This window comes from Cottoperca gobio, chromosome 16 (assembly GCF_900634415.1).
Source record: "Cottoperca gobio chromosome 16, fCotGob3.1, whole genome shotgun sequence".
Taxonomy (NCBI): Eukaryota; Metazoa; Chordata; class Actinopteri; order Perciformes; family Bovichtidae; genus Cottoperca; species Cottoperca gobio.
In genome coordinates, this window is record NC_041370.1 from 23790029 (window position 1) to 23807762 (window position 17734).

A 17734-nucleotide genomic window follows, 5' to 3' on the forward strand; every position below is an offset into this window, starting at 1 on the left:
TTTTTCCTTAGGTCTATTTTGATTTATGTCTGCTGTCACGTGCAGGGCTGCACAGTGATGCATTTAGATGTATTATTAGAGTCAGTGTGAAAGTCATGGGATAGGCACGGGTTTATTCCAAGAGATAGACCACTGGCCCATCACACACAGTCAATGTTGAATATCTTGAATGGACATTTTAGGTTGTAGTGCAGTCTGTGTGTCTACAAATCACAGGGGAAAGGTTCAGGATAATCTCATACAGTCTATGGATTAGGTTATCTACGATTTGACGAAATGAAGAATGACGAAATGTATGCAGTAACCTGTTACCTCACTGGAGACTTGTGTTAACCACATTTGCTATTGACAGTGAATGCAACGTCAACATAACGTTGGATTAGTGTTTTGAACGTGTGACGTCGCAGGCTGGGTCTGCTAATTCTGATATAGATATATTTATCTGAGACATTTGGAGCAACATACACTGTCGACGTCAGCTTCACTACAAAGTAAGAGATTCACTGTGAACATTGCTAACATGTGTATTAACCGACAGGGGTCTGTGTAACCTGCTGTATAAAACGCTAGAACATATATCTAGGCTGGAATTGATGCACGTGACACACTGCGACCTGTTATTAACGCTCAATAAGGACTGTTGAAATAAGGTTTTTTTATGGCAGTCTAAAATGTAATCTACATTACAGTAGTTTAATTACTCGGTGAAAGACTGTTTAATATTGTTTTTTAACAGGTTATATTCTGTATGTTTAGTTTGTTTCCAGAATTGTCAGTTACAATCCACGCGATGACTTGGGTTTGGCTCGCGCTTGCTCTTTATTTAGTGCCAGCCTCTTTTATTGGAATATAACACGCGGGATTCTGTACATGTATATGCTACCTTTACGTCTTTCTATCAACGTAGTGTTCCGGAGAAATACAGCGAAGAAGAAGAAGGCGAAGGAGATTAGGGCAGTGACACGTTACTTGTAACGTTAGTTGTTGTTGTTGTTGTTGTTGTTGTTGTTGTTGTTGTTCTTCTTCTTCTTCTTTGGCTCTGTACTCCATCATATTAGATGACTGAAAAAATGACAATGAATTGACATTTTACCTAGCATACGTTTAGGGTCCTTGTGGGCTCCGTAGACATTTGAAGGGTTATAAAATGTAAAATATGAAGTTGTCTCTCGTGGATGGAAGTTTGTCAGCAAATTTCCTGAGATTTTAAGACTTGAAACCAGATGTATATATTATTAATATATTCATATTACTTTATTGGAAAAGGTATTGATATTTGAGATTTATAGTTATTAGTTACTTTGCATATACCGATTTTACAGTCTTCCAATTGCTTATGTTTTTAACCAACAGTCCATGACCTTAACATATGTATTTTACCAAAATGTAAGACAAGAAAAAAACATAATCTCCTCGTCTCCCCGACTAATTTCTTATCTGCCAAATAATCAAATAATCTACTTGTCAGCTCTGTGAAAGGTGACTGATATAGGTGAAACTAATTAACACTATAAGTAGTTAAAACAATCTCAATACAAAAACAAAGAAATTCTGAAATAGAAATAATATTTGATGTGACTACATGGGCTCTGTTCTCTACATTGTAACTGTGTTTTTGTGTTCCTTAGCACTGTGACAGGCTTGTGGGCTACAGCCAGGATGTCCTATATGAGCGCAGACAGCAGCTGGTCCCAGCCAAGGGACTTCAGCAGTCTTATCCAGACATGCAGCTCCAATATCCAGAAGATTAGCCAAAACTGTGAGTCACACACAACAGAAAACAACCTGTTGAAGACCAGATCTCTATTAACACCTCTACTCACACATCATTTCCCCAAAAGATCTGCATGTTTACTGAAGTGGTTCCTTTTCTTCACAGCTGGTCAGATCAAAACTCTCCTCTACCAACTGGGGCCGAGAGAGAACACCTCAGAGCTCCAGGAGAGGCTGTAAGTACTGGCCTAGGATTATCAGTATCAACTCATATATGTAATGATTTGAGCGGGAATGATGTGACCAGAAAAACCTTTTGAGAGAGCTTTTAGTAATGTTTGTGTTCCCCTGCAGCCAACAGCTCCAGCACTACACCAACCAGCTGGCTAAAGAAACCAACAGACACCTGAAGGAGCTGGGCTCACTGCTCCCCCCACTGTCTCCCTCAGAACAGGTCAATATACAGACACTTGTATCACTATATCAATAAAACGTTATATTTAGATGTATAACATTTTTGGTAAGGCAGTGTTCATAGGCTCAGAGGCCCATATAGCTGAAATACAGCATGCTAAGCTTATTCCATGCTCAGACACGTGTTCATCTGTCATTAAATCTGTCTGAACTATTGGCAGCTTCAGGATGGGAGGGAGGGAGAAAAGAGAAACAAAATAACAGTACATGTACCCGATAATGATATTTGGTCACTCACAGTCAACTCTGGTAACAATCTCCATAAAATACAAAAACAAAGAAAGAAATAATTCAATAATTCAGCTGGTTAGCAAGTTACAACACAGAGATTCAGCGATGATGAGCTCAAACAATTACTCACAACCACTATCATCACAACAGCATGCTAATTGGAAGCTCACTTTAACATACAACAAGAAGAAAATACAAAAACAAACTTAATACAGGATTCTAACAGATTATTTCGGATCAACCTACCACAGGGACTGGTAACACAGTTTAGTCTGCACCCCTTAAGTCTGCATGGCTCCAGCAGAGGGTGCTCACATTACACACAACACCTGGGGAAACACATTTAAAAAAATGATCTACAAAAAAAAAGTAAATAACATAATATTAAAAGGGAAGTGACAAACAGAAAAAACATTTACAGCAGTAATGGCTGGTAATGGTATATACTGACAAGTGGAATCATTAGCTCTGATACTGTATGCCATTGTGCCCGTGTTGTTCTTCTCATCTCGGCTGCTTTCCATCCGCCCTGTACCAACATGTGATCTGTGTACCACTACGCTCTTTCAGATAGAGTAAGGGGCCGAGACCAAACCAGGGACAACAGACCCGAACAAAAGTACACTTAAGTGTAAATGCCATATTGGGAAGCAATCACAAAAAGTACAAATAAACAAAAACGCACACTGAGAAAGTTCTACTGAGCAATTGGAGGAAATTAGCTTCGGGACACAAAACTGTGGTAATTAAAATGTATGGAAAAAGGATAGAATAATCATGTGAGTCATGATGGAAGGAATGTGGAGAGAATGCTGCTAATTTTACTGACATACTTCAAGCACGTGAAGTGGGAGTGGGCCTTCTCCATGCCTACAAATCAATGTCTGTCTTTGATGAGCCTCACTGTAGTGGGATTCATGTTACAATTACAAATAAATACATTTATCTATCTCTTTATTAGTTAGTTAATCATTTAATCCATAAAATGAGAAACATAGAAACATGCCCATCACAAGGTGAGGTCTTCAAATGACATGTTTTTATGTCTGATATTAGAGGTTGAAGGGCATTAAATTAGTCGAGTCAGGTCAAGACAAAAGCAAGTATAACCCTTTCAAAATCATAAAATCTGTTTGTCCAATTTAAAATCCCTGTCCATTATCAGACACAGACTTTTTTACAGTGTAAGGGGCATCACAGGCACCTCTGGGTCCAAATATCAGGACTTCAGTTTTACTCTCAGTAAACGAGCTGTGTATTTGGGCCTTGCTCCTCTGATGAAGGACAGGGGAGCAGAGGTCATGTGCACCTGCTGATACTGTGAGATACTGTGACTGCTACTAATAATCTATTCATCCTGCTACAGCCTCTGTCCTAGATTGTATAGTACTGCGCCCAAGTTCAGGAAATGACAGGTTTAATAAGTTTCAATTTGGGTGTCTGTGTCTTTCCTTTCTTTCTTCTTTTTTCCAGAGGCAGCAAAAGCTGCAGAAAGAGCGTTTGATGAATGATTTCTCTGCAGCACTCAACAACTTCCAGATGGTTCAGCGCAGGGCAGCTGAGAAAGAGAAGGAGTCCGTGGCCAGAGCTCGAGCAGGATCCAGAGTCATGGTGAATACCAGGCTTTTCATTGGACATGGGCTGTAGAGCCTTTGCAACCAATAAAACATTACTCTTAAAGAAATAGTGATCAATTGAATTACTTCTAATATATTTGCATACGTGATGGAAAACCCATGTGAGCTGATGTTTATTAAATTGTTTTGTGTTTGTGTACAGGGAGACGGAGGCAATGTGAATGAACAGCTGGTTACATATGAAAAGTAAGTTTCTTCAGTGTGTTTTTAAATAGTTTACCTTCGGCTCATTCTTCCCACCATTTAGTTTTTTATGCAATTTGGTGTAAAAAAAGCCACAGCAAGGTCAAACTATGTTCCTCCTCTGTTCTCTGAGTGGCTGCACACTGTATTATCAGTGCATGGCTGGTGTTAAAGGTTCAATGTATAAGATATGGCAGAATTTAAACTTACAACATTAAAACAATGAACTCACATTATCAACAGAATGTGAAGAGGTGCTGGAATATACGCTGGCCGTATGCGAGCCACCAGAGCCTCCGGGGAGGCAGTACTTTGTTGGCGCGGAGGAAGAAACAAACACATGAGTCGTTCGCTTGTCTCTGCCGTCAACAAGCTAACATATAAACTATCAAAACATAACGTTACACGGGCCGTACAGCCCCAGTGCCTCAGGAAACACACATATCTAAACTCCACATCACAGATATTTAGACTCAGAGTTTCAGCAGTCTGCTCTAATGAACTGACATTAGTACAGTATATATCAACACTAGAAGAGAGATGTATAGCTGTACAATACACAATATCAAGATTACACTATAATACTTTAACATTTAGAATACAATAAATATGACAAACTATTACAACTAAAATATAAAGTTTTTTTTAAATAACTGATGGTTTTGATGACAATTTCATTGTATGGACCCAGTTTAGAGGTGAAACACTGCCCCCTGTTCCTTTGGAGCAGGTGACTCAGAACTGCACATTGAACCTGTAAGGCAGGGGTCTTCAATAGGGGGTCTGCGGAGGTACTGCAGGTGGGTCGTGAATTTTTTTGTAGATAAAGCAATAAAAAAGAAAATGTACGTTTTTTTTTGTATTACAATTTATTTATTTTTGCTTTGCCATTCACATTCATAAGGGCGGCGACACACACCTACAGTCAGATAGAGTGGAGGGAAGGAGAGGGGTGAACTAAAATAAATGTACCCGAAAAACATTGAAGACCCCTGCTTTAAGGGAAAAGTGAAGGAACCCACCAAACAACAACATGAAACCTTGGTGGTGTCATTTTTGTTTGCCCAAATGTAAATGATGTCCCATCACACTGAGACGTTTCAGTAGACAAATACATTGGCACTGCCAATATTATCAGCTTACAGCTTTGTATAGTCTTTATTGGCTACATAGTGGCCAATGAGTGCTAAAGATATCTTTGACATTGACATGTATTTTGGGTCATTTAGAAACAGGTTCTCCAGAAAGCTTTGACATTTCTTGACATAAAAGTCTTAAAACTCACTTTGACAGTAAAACAGTAAAAGTGTTAAAAAGGTTTTGACCCTTTTAATCAACAATTAATACCTTATTTTAGAACCAAATGCTCTTGAAGCAGCCACTTCACACATGGAATACTTGTTATGTATCTATTATGAGAGATCAACGTTTTCTCTTCCCATGTTTGTTGTGTTGTTTAAAGGCATGTACTATGTAAATATTCCTAACTAAAGTTTAAGTAGACTAAGAAAGTCTGTACAGTTTTACATTCAATCACATCACAGTACTGAAAGACTCTATTTAAGATCACACATTGCTATCCATCAGTCAGATGGTATCTTGGTTCTTGTAAGTTTTACTTTAACCTGGGTCTTTTTTAAATGCTGAGCTGTAAAATGAAGTTGGACCTGTATCATTATGTAGTGAAGATGAGTGGGGTCAGAGCCAGACTCAGACTGAGGAGCCCACGACCACAGAGGAGGACCTGGACATCATCAAGGAGAGAGAGACTAACATCAAACAGCTGGAGGTACCAACCATATCCTACAGAAGCAGGGACACTTTAATACTGTCACATGCAGTTCTGTTCACCAGCTAACCATCTCCTCCTGTCCTTGCCAGGCCAACATTGTGGATGTGAACCAGATCTTCAAGGACCTGGCTGTGATGATCCACGATCAGGGAGAGATGATCGGTAAGTCAATAGGAACTCAGGTTAGCATTGAGTTGATCCTTTACACACGTCGATTGGATGTGAGAGTGCACGTGCTTCACCTTCCTGTGTTTGATGAACAGACACCATTGAGGCCAATGTGGAGAGTGCTGAGGTTCATGTAGACAGAGGGGTCGTCCAGCTGCAGAAGGCATCCTACTACAAGGTAAGAGAGAGGGGCTGGACAAAATAATGGAAACACTACATGAAAATAAATTTAAAATACAATAAAACAGAATGTTAAAGGATACGTCTTGTGATATTCTACACCATGAAAATACCGAATCATCAATGGATGTTTATCAAGTATTGTGTGTATAAAAAAGCCTAATATAGCTTATTCCTCTGTGCCTTAGAGCGTCATTGTAGCCAAAATACTTTTGCAAGCTCACTGAGCCAAACCATTGCGCTGGGTGACATTACTATGTACACACACACTGTAATTCATTTTGACTGACTCCGACATACCATCCTGCTGTGGGAAAGACTCACTAGAGCACTAAATGTGAATGTATCACCGAAAACAGTCCCCAACAAATGTCTTCCTGTTTGAGTAACGTGTTATAGAAACGACAGTATCCAGCTGTAGCAAGAAAATAAAGCCATGCATTTGTGATCTGTTTTTCAAAGCTTTGTATCCTCAGTAGACAAAATGATCTCGGAGCTGAGAGCAACGGGCAGGGTGGGGAATCAAATCAAATGTTATTTAGACAGCCCGATATCACAAATTACACATTTGCCTCAGGGGACTTTACAATCTGTGCAGCATACAACACCCTCTGTCCTTAGACTCTTGCAGCGGTAAAGAAAAAACTCTGGGGAAAAAAATGGAAACCTCAGGAAAAGCCTCCCTGAGGAGGGATCCCATTCCCAGGACGCACAGAATAAACAACAAGTACAACAAAGACAATCCATATCACAAAGAATGATAATGAATATACTGTATATGAAAAAGATGGATCCTGGAGGATGTCAAGCAGCTTCCAGGTGTCGCCAACAATAAGAGCAATAATAAAAACATACTAATAGTAATAACAACAACAGAATATAACTAATAATTATAGAAGTAGTAGTGGGCGTTGAGCAGGACCCCGGCAACAGGCGCAGCCTCGATGCACAACCCAGACGCAACCATTAAACGTGGCGACCTGTGATACGTAAGAGCACAACAACTCCAAGATGTGAGTTAGTAACATGCATTTATGGAACATGTGTGCATACAGATAGAGAAGCAGCATTCTGGATCAACTGGAGAGTCTTAATGGAATTATTGGAATGATAATAAAGAATTAAAATGATCCAGCCAAGAGGTAACAAATGCTTGGACTAGTTTTCATGCATCCTTTAGAGACAGGATGTGCCTGGTTTTTGCAACGTTACGTAGATGAAAGAAGGCCGTCCTTGAAGTTTGTTTCATGTGGGAGTTAAAGGACACGTCCTGATCAAAGTGCTGGAGGCCGGGGTGATGTAATGCAGACTAATGTGTTTCAGAGGTGTCTGGGGCCAAGTTCAATAACTTCAATTTTGTCTCTTTTTATTCATAAAATTGCAGGTCATCCAGGTTTGTATGTCCTTACAGCGTGATTAAGTTTAGTAAACTGGTTTTTAACTAGCTCGATCGATAGATATAATTGTCATCTGCATAACAATGAACATTTATGGAGTGTTTCCTAATAATTTTGCCTAAAGGAAGCATATGATTTTTAAATGGAACTGGTACAGAGCCTCCATGACTAACTTTGGTTTACACAGAGGATTCATCTTAAAATACACAAAGATCGCTCAGATAAATAGGACTAAAACTATCTTAGTGCATTTCTCTTTATGCCAATTAAGTGTTCCGGGATATATTCTGTTTAATAGAATATTTCTCAAAGACTGTGTAGAGAAATGGAAGGTTAGATGTTGGCTAAAACCTCTGGATCAAGACTGGACTTTTTTAGGAAGAGGTTTTATTACAGCTACTTTAAAGGACTGCGGGACAAAGCCTGATAATAAAGACAGGTTTATCATATCTAATAAAAAGTTTGAACTAAGCGTAAAACATCTTTAAGCAGCATAGTTGAGACGTTGTTAGCTTAGAAGAAATCATTGAAGTTAGTTGGTGATGGTTGATGGGAGAAAAGCAGTCGAGATCTATTTCAGGTTTTATGGTAAGGATAAGGAATCTGGGCTCTTTCCTATTTCCTATGTTCTTCTAATAATGATGAATAATAAGTTGCTCTGGCATTACGGAGAGGCTTCCTATATATTTTGATACTATTTTTCCAGACTAAACAAGATTCTTCCAGCTTGGTGGAACGCAATTTGCTTTCAAGTTTTCTCAACATTTGCTTTTGTTCCCAGGTTTGAGGATTACATCATGGAGCCTTCTTTGTTTTATTATCTTTTCTGTTTCTGCACTGACAGGGAAGTCAGAACGTATTAAGAGACTGACACATCTTTGGTTTGGATCTTTCTTGTGATTTGTTGACAATAAAAGAAAAGCTAGAATAACATCAGACTTATTGATTTATGCAGTATACTAGGATTACTACATTTAATATGATGTCCTGTCGTCAGCCAATGTCAAGCAGCTACCACTCTGTGTGAAACACTCGTGCACTTTTGCTCCATTTTATCTGATAACTCTGACATGATACTTTGTTGTGTGCAGAGGAAGTCCCGTAAGAGGATGTGCATGCTGGCCTTGGTGCTGTCGCTGGTGCTCATCATCCTCGTCATCATTATCTGGCAGGCCATCAAATGAGAGGAGAAGCACACCTTCACATGACTTCCAGTGTGTGTGTGTGTGTGTGTGTGTGTGTGTGTGTGTGTGTGTGTGTGTGTGTGTGTGTGTGTGTGTGTGTGTGTGTGTGTGTGTGTGTGTGTGTGTGTGTGTGTGTGTGTGTGTGAGTGAGTGTGAGAGAGAGAAAGAAAGAGAAAGAAAGAAAAAGTATGGGCACATGTCCACTGAATGTGGATGTATTTATTTGGGGTAAATGTGTGTGTGTGTGTGTGTGTGTGTGTGTGTGTGTGTGTGTATTAGTCCGAATATGACAGATAAACACTACATTCCAACACATAAAAAGTACAATTTTCTTCAGTGTACCATGTATCTACTGTAGGATGGTGTCTTATCAAATGCAATCTTACATAATTGTACAGTATATAACCCTGTCTTGTTTGTATATGAAGTGTATTCCCCATATAAGGAGTGTCTTACCTATGGGATTGTTAAAGGAAATATCCACTTTTTCTTTAGCTGGCATAATGTCTGTTCTTAGTAAATTGTTTGTTCACTGGATGTGCCCACTGAAAGCATTTAATACAGTTCCACCTGACAAAGTGCTGCACGTGTCATGTCTCATTCTGTCCACCAGAGGCGAGCTAAGCACGTTAAGAGTCAGCAGAGACACCAGTTTACCTGATGTTATAAATGACCGGTACAGCAAGAAATATTTCCAGACATCATTTTATTTAGAAAGTACTACAGTGGAAAGATACGGCTTACACTTGTACTCATATTAAAGTACAGAAGTATTACCAGTACATCTACCACGTATCACAAGTTGAGCTCCCTTATTTAGTGATGCATAAATCTGTCTGTGTTGTAATGTGCTGCACTGCTGGGTACTTTAACACAACAATGCAACATTAGTTTAATGTGTTAGATTTGGGGGTAAACAACTGTCATCAGCTTCCTTAGGGATTATAGTAGTAAACATGTGATTCACATAATCCACAGACTGTTTTCTGATTAAAAGGAAGGTTATTGGGTTTTTGAAGTGTCATGTATGAATCCCTGACCCTGAGCACCACAGACTGTATGTGTCCTGTGACAGACTGCAGACCTGCCGGACTGTTCGCCACCTCTTGCCCAAAGTCTTTCCAGCCGATGCAGCTACGATGTCTTCTCTTGAGGCATTGACTTGACCATTTTGTCTTTAAAACAGCGACTTTCAACAGCTCTCCACATTATAACAAGAAAAGCTTCTTGTTTTAACAAGATGTTGATTTTTGATTTGAAGAAATACAAATATTCTAAAAACATTAAAACATGTTTATAGAATTCATTTAGTCATTGTGGCAGCAATATGCTGTCCTGGATATGAAAAGACTTACCTTGGAAGTATGTTGTTTTGTAATGTGGATGAACTTATCATTATTTGTACTAGTAGCACTTCTATTTCAACTACTGATACTAGAACACGTACTGCTACTGTTAGTGATCCGCATATAAAACAGACATTCTCTTTATACAGTTTGGGTTATTGCATTACGGTAGGTAAAGTGCTCCACTCACTGTACACATATTTTAATATGACCACTGTTTAAAGAATTAGGTTTTTAGTGCAGCACACATTCCCTGCTGCACCCCTTGTACTTTGCTTCATTTGGCTGATTTGATTGCCAATTTAATCAGTCCTGAATTACACTTATAGCCACTAAAATGAAGCTTAAATTGATATAATAATAAAGAATACTTCTACAGTAAGGTAATCGTCATCCTTTCTGAGTGTGTTGTTATTGTACTGTAGATATGAAGCTGTTATTGACATCGCTGCTGGTGTCTTCAGAGTTTAAGTCCAGATGTTCAAACAGCAGATGGTACTGAAATGTCTGAATGAGACACAGAGCAGCTGATAAGCGAGTAATGAGAGTGTGGAGGGATGTGATGAAGATAAGATCGGGGTTGTCTTGGTTACACTCCGTCTAGTGTGTGTGGAGGAGCACTGAGTGGTCTTCGTCATCTCTGAAAGGTCATCAGGTCCCAGCGGCTCTGCTGCACCCCCGCTGCCATGACTCAACATGATGCGCTCACACTGGCCCTTCATTAAAGATGATGGGTATCACAACAATCCAGCTCCAGAGAGTTGGAGGAATTCATTTAGTTTGATCATTCATGAAAACTAACACAAAGTACTTTATGACGGTGCTGGATGAAAAAGGTCAGAACTCACCAACGTTGTTAGAAGTTATCCTGAGGGGAACATCAATGAAACATCATGGCCTTGGTGGTCATTAGATGCATCCTCTAGAGATCATGAGTGTACTTGAGATAGACGGAGCTGATAGCACAGCTGTAGACTCTTAGCCTTGTTATGTCAGATGTCTGATTAGAAACATCTTTCCAGTGTGGTGTAGGAGGACTTGACTGCAACACCGGAAGGTTGTGAGTTCAATACCAGGACTGCCACCATTGTACCCCTGAGCAAGATACTTAACCCTGAGCTGCTCCAGGGGGACTGTCCCTGTAGTTAGTTCACTGTAAGTCTCTCTGGATAAGAGCATCTGATAAATGACCTGTAATGTAATCAAATTACCACAAACTACTCAAACAGTATTTGTACACCAGCATAGGAGTTCTGTTAGTTTCTAAAGTAATTTCCCACCTTAAGGTTTTTTCTTTTCTTTTTTTAAACCCCGCAGAAATGTTTTGTTGGATGTATCACAGCGTGCCAGAGGAGAAACATGAAGACAACATTTTTCATTGATTATCCGTTTCCATTTAATGTTTTTGGTTTAGTAGTTGGCAGGTCCGAGTGACAACCCCAACACAAATATCAAAGGCAACAGGACACATACATGTTGCACGTTCACATTGGCTCCACTGGATTGGCTTTTGGTAGCGGGCACTTTTCTTGATTTTCGTTTTCCACTGCTGAAAGTATCCAATCAATGTAGCCGGGAATCTTGGCTGATCATCATAGAAACAAAATTAAATTGCCATGACATAATTTTCAACGCTACACAAACACAGTGTGCTCTCTCCCTGGATCCTTTCATCATCGACCAAACAAAAGATTTGTACTCCGTCAATTGATCAAGAAAAATGGTCAGATAGAAATCGCCTCCTCTTCTCATTATTCAGAGAGGATAAGAGGAGGGTGAATTTGCTTTTCATATTCTCTTTTGTTGGGGGTTGAACCCATCGTCTGTGCTCTTCTTCCATTTCCTCCGTAATAAAGACTGGAACACATCATTTGCACTGATCTGCATCGCTGATGGACAGATATGCAACACTTGTGACAATGATGTTCCCTCCATGTATGAGGAGAGGCATCAGAGGCTATCTTGATTGTTTGAAATGGAAAGTAAATGGGCTTCTATTTTCCTCCAAGGTGCAGATTTCATTCCTCTTGATGGATGTTTGATGGGGTTGGTCAAAGGAAGAACGGCTTATTAAAACCTTTGATGTAACCCTCACCTCAGATAGCAAGCAGGCTCTTTCTGAGGCTTTTCCACTGTCAAACAGTTTTAAAGACAGAATAATGGGTCCACCAACACTTACCTCTCACCTGCCTCCTACTCCCTCATTTCATCATTTCATCTTGTCTTCCCACGTCTCAAGCCCACCTTAAAGAGCCTACGAAATGATATTTTGTCAGTGTTATTGGGCTTGGTATATGATAGAGTTTGCATATCTATTGTGAAATGTGCCATACAGTATATCTCAAAAGTGAGTACACCCTTTAGATTTTTGCAAATATTCTGTTATATCCTTTCAGGGGATAACATTATCCTACTGAAACTTTGATATAACTTAAAGTAGTCAGTGTGCTGCTTGAATAACAGTATAGATTTATTGTCCTTTGAAAATTACTCAGTACACAGCTGTTAATGTCTAAACAGCTGGCAACAAAAGTGAGTACACCCCATAGTGAACATGTCCTAATTGTGCCCAATGATGTTGTTTTCCCGCCCTGGTGTCATGTGACTCGTTAGTGTTACAAGGATTCAGGTGTAAATGATAAGCAGGGCTGTTAAATTTGGTGTTTTGGGCACAATTCTCTCTGAATGCTGGACAACATGGCACCTCATGGCAAGGAACTCTCTGAGCGGCTGAAAAAAAGGATTATTGCGCTTCACAAAGATGGCCTTGGCTATAAGAAGATTGCCAACACCATGAAAATGAGTTGCAGCACAGTGGCTAAGATCATACAGCGGTTTTCCAGGACAGGTTCCACTCGGAACAGGCCTCGCCAGGGTCGACCAAAGAAGTTGAGTCCACGTGCTCAGCGTCATATCCAGAGGTTGGTTTCCAAAAATAGACGTGCGAGTGCTTCCAGCATTGCTGCAGAGGTTGCAGAAGTGGGATGTCAGCCTGTCAGTGCCCAGACCATACGCCGCACACTGCATCAAATCGGTTTGTATGGCCGTCGCCCCAGACAGAAGCCCCTTCTGAAACCGATGCATAAGAAAGCCCGCAAACAGTTTGCTGAAGACAATGAATCCAAGAACATGAGTTACTGGAACCATGTCCTGTGGTCTGATGAGACCAAAATAAACCTGTTTGGGTCAGATGGTGTCCGGCGTGTGTGGCGGCACCCTGGTGAGGAGTACCAAGACAAATGTGTTTTGCCTACAGTCAAGCATGGTGGTGGCAGCATCATGGTCTGGGGCTGCATGAGTGCTGCCGGCACTGGGGAGCTGCATTTCATTGAGGGACACATGAATTCCAATATATACTGTGACATCCTGCAGCAGAGCATGATCCCCTCTCTTCGGAAACTGGGCCGTAGGGCAGTTTTCCAACATGATAATGACCCTAAACACACCTCCAAGATGACAACGGCCTTGCTGAAGAAGCTGAAGGTTAAGGTGATGGACTGGCCAAGTATGTCTCCAGACCTAAACCCAATTGAGCACATGTGGGGCATCCTCAAGAGGAAGGTGGAGGAGTGCAAGGTGTCCAACATCCGTGCGCTCCGTGATGTCGTCGTGGAGGAGTGGAAGAAGATTCCAGAAGCAACCTGTGCAGCTCTGGTGAATTCCATGCCCAGGAGGGTTAAAGCAGTGCTAGATAACAATGGTGGTCACACAAAATATTGACACTTTGGGCACAATTTAGACATGTTCACTATGGGGTGTACTCACTTTTGTTGCCAGCTGTTTAGACATTAACAGCTGTGTACTGAGTAATTTTCAAAGGACAATAAATCTATACTGTTATTCAAGCAGCACACTGACTACTTTAAGTTATATCAAAGTTTCAGTAGGATAATGTTATCCCCTGAAAGGATATAACAGAATATTTGCAAAAATCTAAAGGGTGTACTCACTTTTGAGATATACTGTATATATATTTTAATATTGATGTATTCGTAATAAATCACGATCATAACAGCATAAAAATGACTTCCGCTAACAACAATCGATCGCTGCACCGAGAGCATCCACTTCGGCAATGTTCGGGCGATGACGTCACAAGTAGAATACAGCTGCCGCAAGTAGAATACAGCCGCCGCCAGTGTTCGCCTGCGTTACAGCCGCCGCCAGTGTTCGTCTGCGTTGAAGCGTCCAGCAAAGACTGCTGTCAATTATTACGAGAAAGAACGGACAACAATCGATCGTCAAGGATAATTGTGAAGCCATGTGTTGTATGGGGATGTGGGGCCGTCTACAAATCTAGCTTTCTGTGGCCAAAAGAGGATAAAATGTTGCGTTTATGGACAAGACAAGTGCGTCGATGAAACCGACGATTTGTGGGCAGCACTTTGAGAGATCGTGTTTCGAACAAACTATGCTCGCCAAGGAAATGAGATTCAAAATTTTTTAAAAACTGAACGCAGATGCTGTCCCTACAATACTGCCGAGACCCCAGCCAGCACAAGCCAGCACGCCGATTCAAACACGTCCGCCGGTGCAGAGTCCTCCACCAAAGAGACGACGAAATGCATTCGCCAAAAGGGAGAGAGCAAAGGTAAGCCGTGCTACTTGTTTAATTTATTTATTGTTTCAAGCATAAAGCCATAATCGGTCTAGGCCTACTGTGTGTAACGAGTTTACCCCAGGCCCTAGCCGATATCTGTGTGTTATTGTTTGTAGTATTAATAACTTTAGCTAATTACACTTCATTAGCTTAATTAAGTATAGATTCAAAGTTTATAACAAGCTTCCCCATTTCATTCTGTAGTTTGAGTAAAAGCGTGAGTCTATTTAACTTTTAACTATCACACTATTATTACATAGGTATTGAAACATTGTTGAATGAAGCCACTGACAGAACTGAGGATACCTGTATGATCAGTGACCATCTATTGGACATCCACACTGGGGAGGAAGCTGTGTGTACACCAGTAAGTCTACAGACTGTACGTCATCTGTACATTACAGTTGTAGTACCACATGCATGTACATAATTCATATATTTGTTTAATTTGATATCATTGCTCTCGCAATCAAATCAACCACATCTTTTATTATGAATGTTATTAGATATTTTCTTTACGCAGACATGTATAAACATGCAATACAATTTCAAGCTGGTTTGAAAGATTTATTAGTAAAGTTGTGTTTTGTACATTTCAGACACACCACAAGTCCATGCAGGCGTGACCACGTGTCAGGTCAGCTGGACTGCAAGTTCCAATCCAAGTTGGTTGTTCCAAAGGTCACGATCATAAATCGGTGGAAGAACCAAACAAGAGGGATGGTGTTGTGCTGTATAGAAGCAGATTCAATCACTGAACTGACATTGTGTTTTGTTATTGACTCTAATAAAGTGCTGATACTTGAACGACGTGTAGTTGTCAGATGGAAACGTAGCACAGATCTTTTGAATGGCACATAATGGCATTCTGTGGTTCTTACCAAGTATTCCCCAACAAAATCTCACCAGCTGGCGGTATGCCATATAGTGATACATTCTGTAAAATACAAAATAATACATGTCAATGGTAATCACTTCAACCTTATTTGCTTATTTATCTATTTATTCTGTGACTGTGCCAGAGTGACCATTCGACTTCCCATAAATACATCAAAGTTTCTGAGCTCTACACATTACACAAGTAACTTACTCATTACGTGGCTGATCACCTGCTTGTTGTCTGTCCCTCTTCAAATACCTTTGGTAGGCTGTCTGCAACACCCAAACATCCAGACACTTTGACTTGAGTCCTGGGTGATCTGTTATGCAGGTTATGTTTGCACCATGTCCCTCATATTCATTGAATTCCTGCATGACATCCTTTTCTTGGCAGCATCTCTTCAATTGCTTCCATAATTGTACAGTTTTCACATGTACACCTAAATGTACAACAGAAGAGTGGTAAGGACATGTACACAATATGCAATATCCAGAAAAAGGCCAATATTAACGTCATCTTAATTTCATACTATTTATATGCCTGTGTTTCACGACAGGCACGTAAGCAGCTCATAAGCCTGTTATGGTCGTACGGAGGTCGGATCTACCTAGTAGCAACTTGTTACCCGTTTCACGTAAGTCTCGTAAAGTTACGACATCGTAATTTCCATGAACCTCTGGTAAGTGTTCCGGCTACTATAGGCAGCCGTGAGACGGTCAGTATACAGACTATACTTTATAAAACAGCGCTGTCCTCCAGTCTGTTTGTTAGCTAATAGCTAATGCTTTATATACAGTCTCGTAATATATGACGTTTGACATCAGACACAACGATAGAACCTCAACCGCAGAAACTCCGAGAAATAATCAAGTTATCAAGCTTTACAGACGTCGATGTGTCCAAGGGTTAATTGAATATTTAGCGATCGAGCAATTTGCGGACAACTAGTCGGGTTCATAACAATTCAAGGAAACCAAGCTATCGACTCGATATAGGATAGCTTGCGATCTATTTACGATCGAGGATAATGTTACGATTTATTAAGATGTATTTACTATATATTGAGAAGTTCTATGAACTATAGTCAAATGTATATACCTGTCTGTGTTCTGTTGCCGCACAGGATCTCCGCCAAATCCAGGATCACCGTCACCATCATCCGCATGTTCGCACCCGTCTGTGTCTCCACCTTGAATACTGTGTCTCGAGCTGCTCTGTTTCCACCACGTTAAACTCGCCCGCATGATCTAAATCCACGTCACCGGCATCCTCTTCTATAAACTCCTCTTCTTGAAGGTGCAACGAGTGACGACTCACTGTCACTCGATTCTGTCGAAATATCCGAGCCAGAGTCCGACATCGCCACGTCTGCCGCTTCTGCTGCTTCTGACTGTGTATTCAACTGGTCGACTGTATTCTACTTGTGACGTCAGAACACGGCGTTGGGTGTTTCCGGTAGCGGCAATGTAAACATCGGTGGTCGACATATTAAATTATGATTTATTAAATACTGCGATCATTGTGTCATAAATAACACATTATTACACTACAAATAGCATTTACTATCATCAGTAGAAATTCATGTTTATCATTTCGTAGGCACTTTAAGCCCCTCCTGAGCCACTATTGATGTCACACTTTCTCTGTTGCTCCTTGTTCCTCTAACAAGGTACAACAGGCCTGTCATCTGTGGACTCGTTAGTCCAGCTGTGACGCACTGCCTTCCAGGTAGGAACGCTTCTCAGTGCCAGAGGGAGATAATCTGCAATCTATTACAGGGAGAAAAGACCAGGGTCAATCAGAGCAAGCCTTAGCACTTTGAGTTTTGTTTATGCAAATGAAAAGTGTGCGTATAAATAAAATGTATTATCATTATTATTATTATTATTATTATTATTATTATTATTATTATTATTATTATTATTATTATTATTATAAGCCTGGAGGAA

General features: G+C 40.3%; 1 protein-coding gene across 1 annotated transcript; it reads left to right on the plus strand.

Annotated features, from left to right (window-relative positions):
• Positions 1-204: 204 nt before the first annotated feature.
• On the plus strand, positions 205-9541 carry LOC115021453 (syntaxin-12-like). The gene is made up of 10 exons (XM_029451916.1): positions 205-491; positions 1629-1759; positions 1880-1949; positions 2068-2167; positions 3892-4029; positions 4198-4241; positions 5922-6027; positions 6120-6192; positions 6294-6376; positions 8867-9541. The coding sequence occupies exons 2-10, from the start codon at positions 1660-1662 to the stop codon at positions 8957-8959; spliced, it is 807 nt and encodes a 268-aa protein (XP_029307776.1). The 5' UTR covers positions 205-491; positions 1629-1659; the 3' UTR covers positions 8960-9541.
• Positions 9542-17734: the final 8193 nt, after the last annotated feature.

What these genes read in the sequence shown, in the direction of transcription:
- LOC115021453 (XM_029451916.1), top strand. Translation starts at nt 1,660, where the DNA reads ATGTCCTATATGAGCGCAGACAGCAGCTGGTCCCAGCCAAGGGACTTC. An exon ending in TCAGAGCTCCAGGAGAGGCT is followed by an intron (nt 1,950 to 2,067) that starts GTAAGTACTGGC and finishes GTTCCCCTGCAG; the next exon opens with CCAACAGCTCCAGCACTACA. An exon ending in CAGCTGGTTACATATGAAAA is followed by an intron (nt 4,242 to 5,921) that starts GTAAGTTTCTTC and finishes ATCATTATGTAG; the next exon opens with TGAAGATGAGTGGGGTCAGA.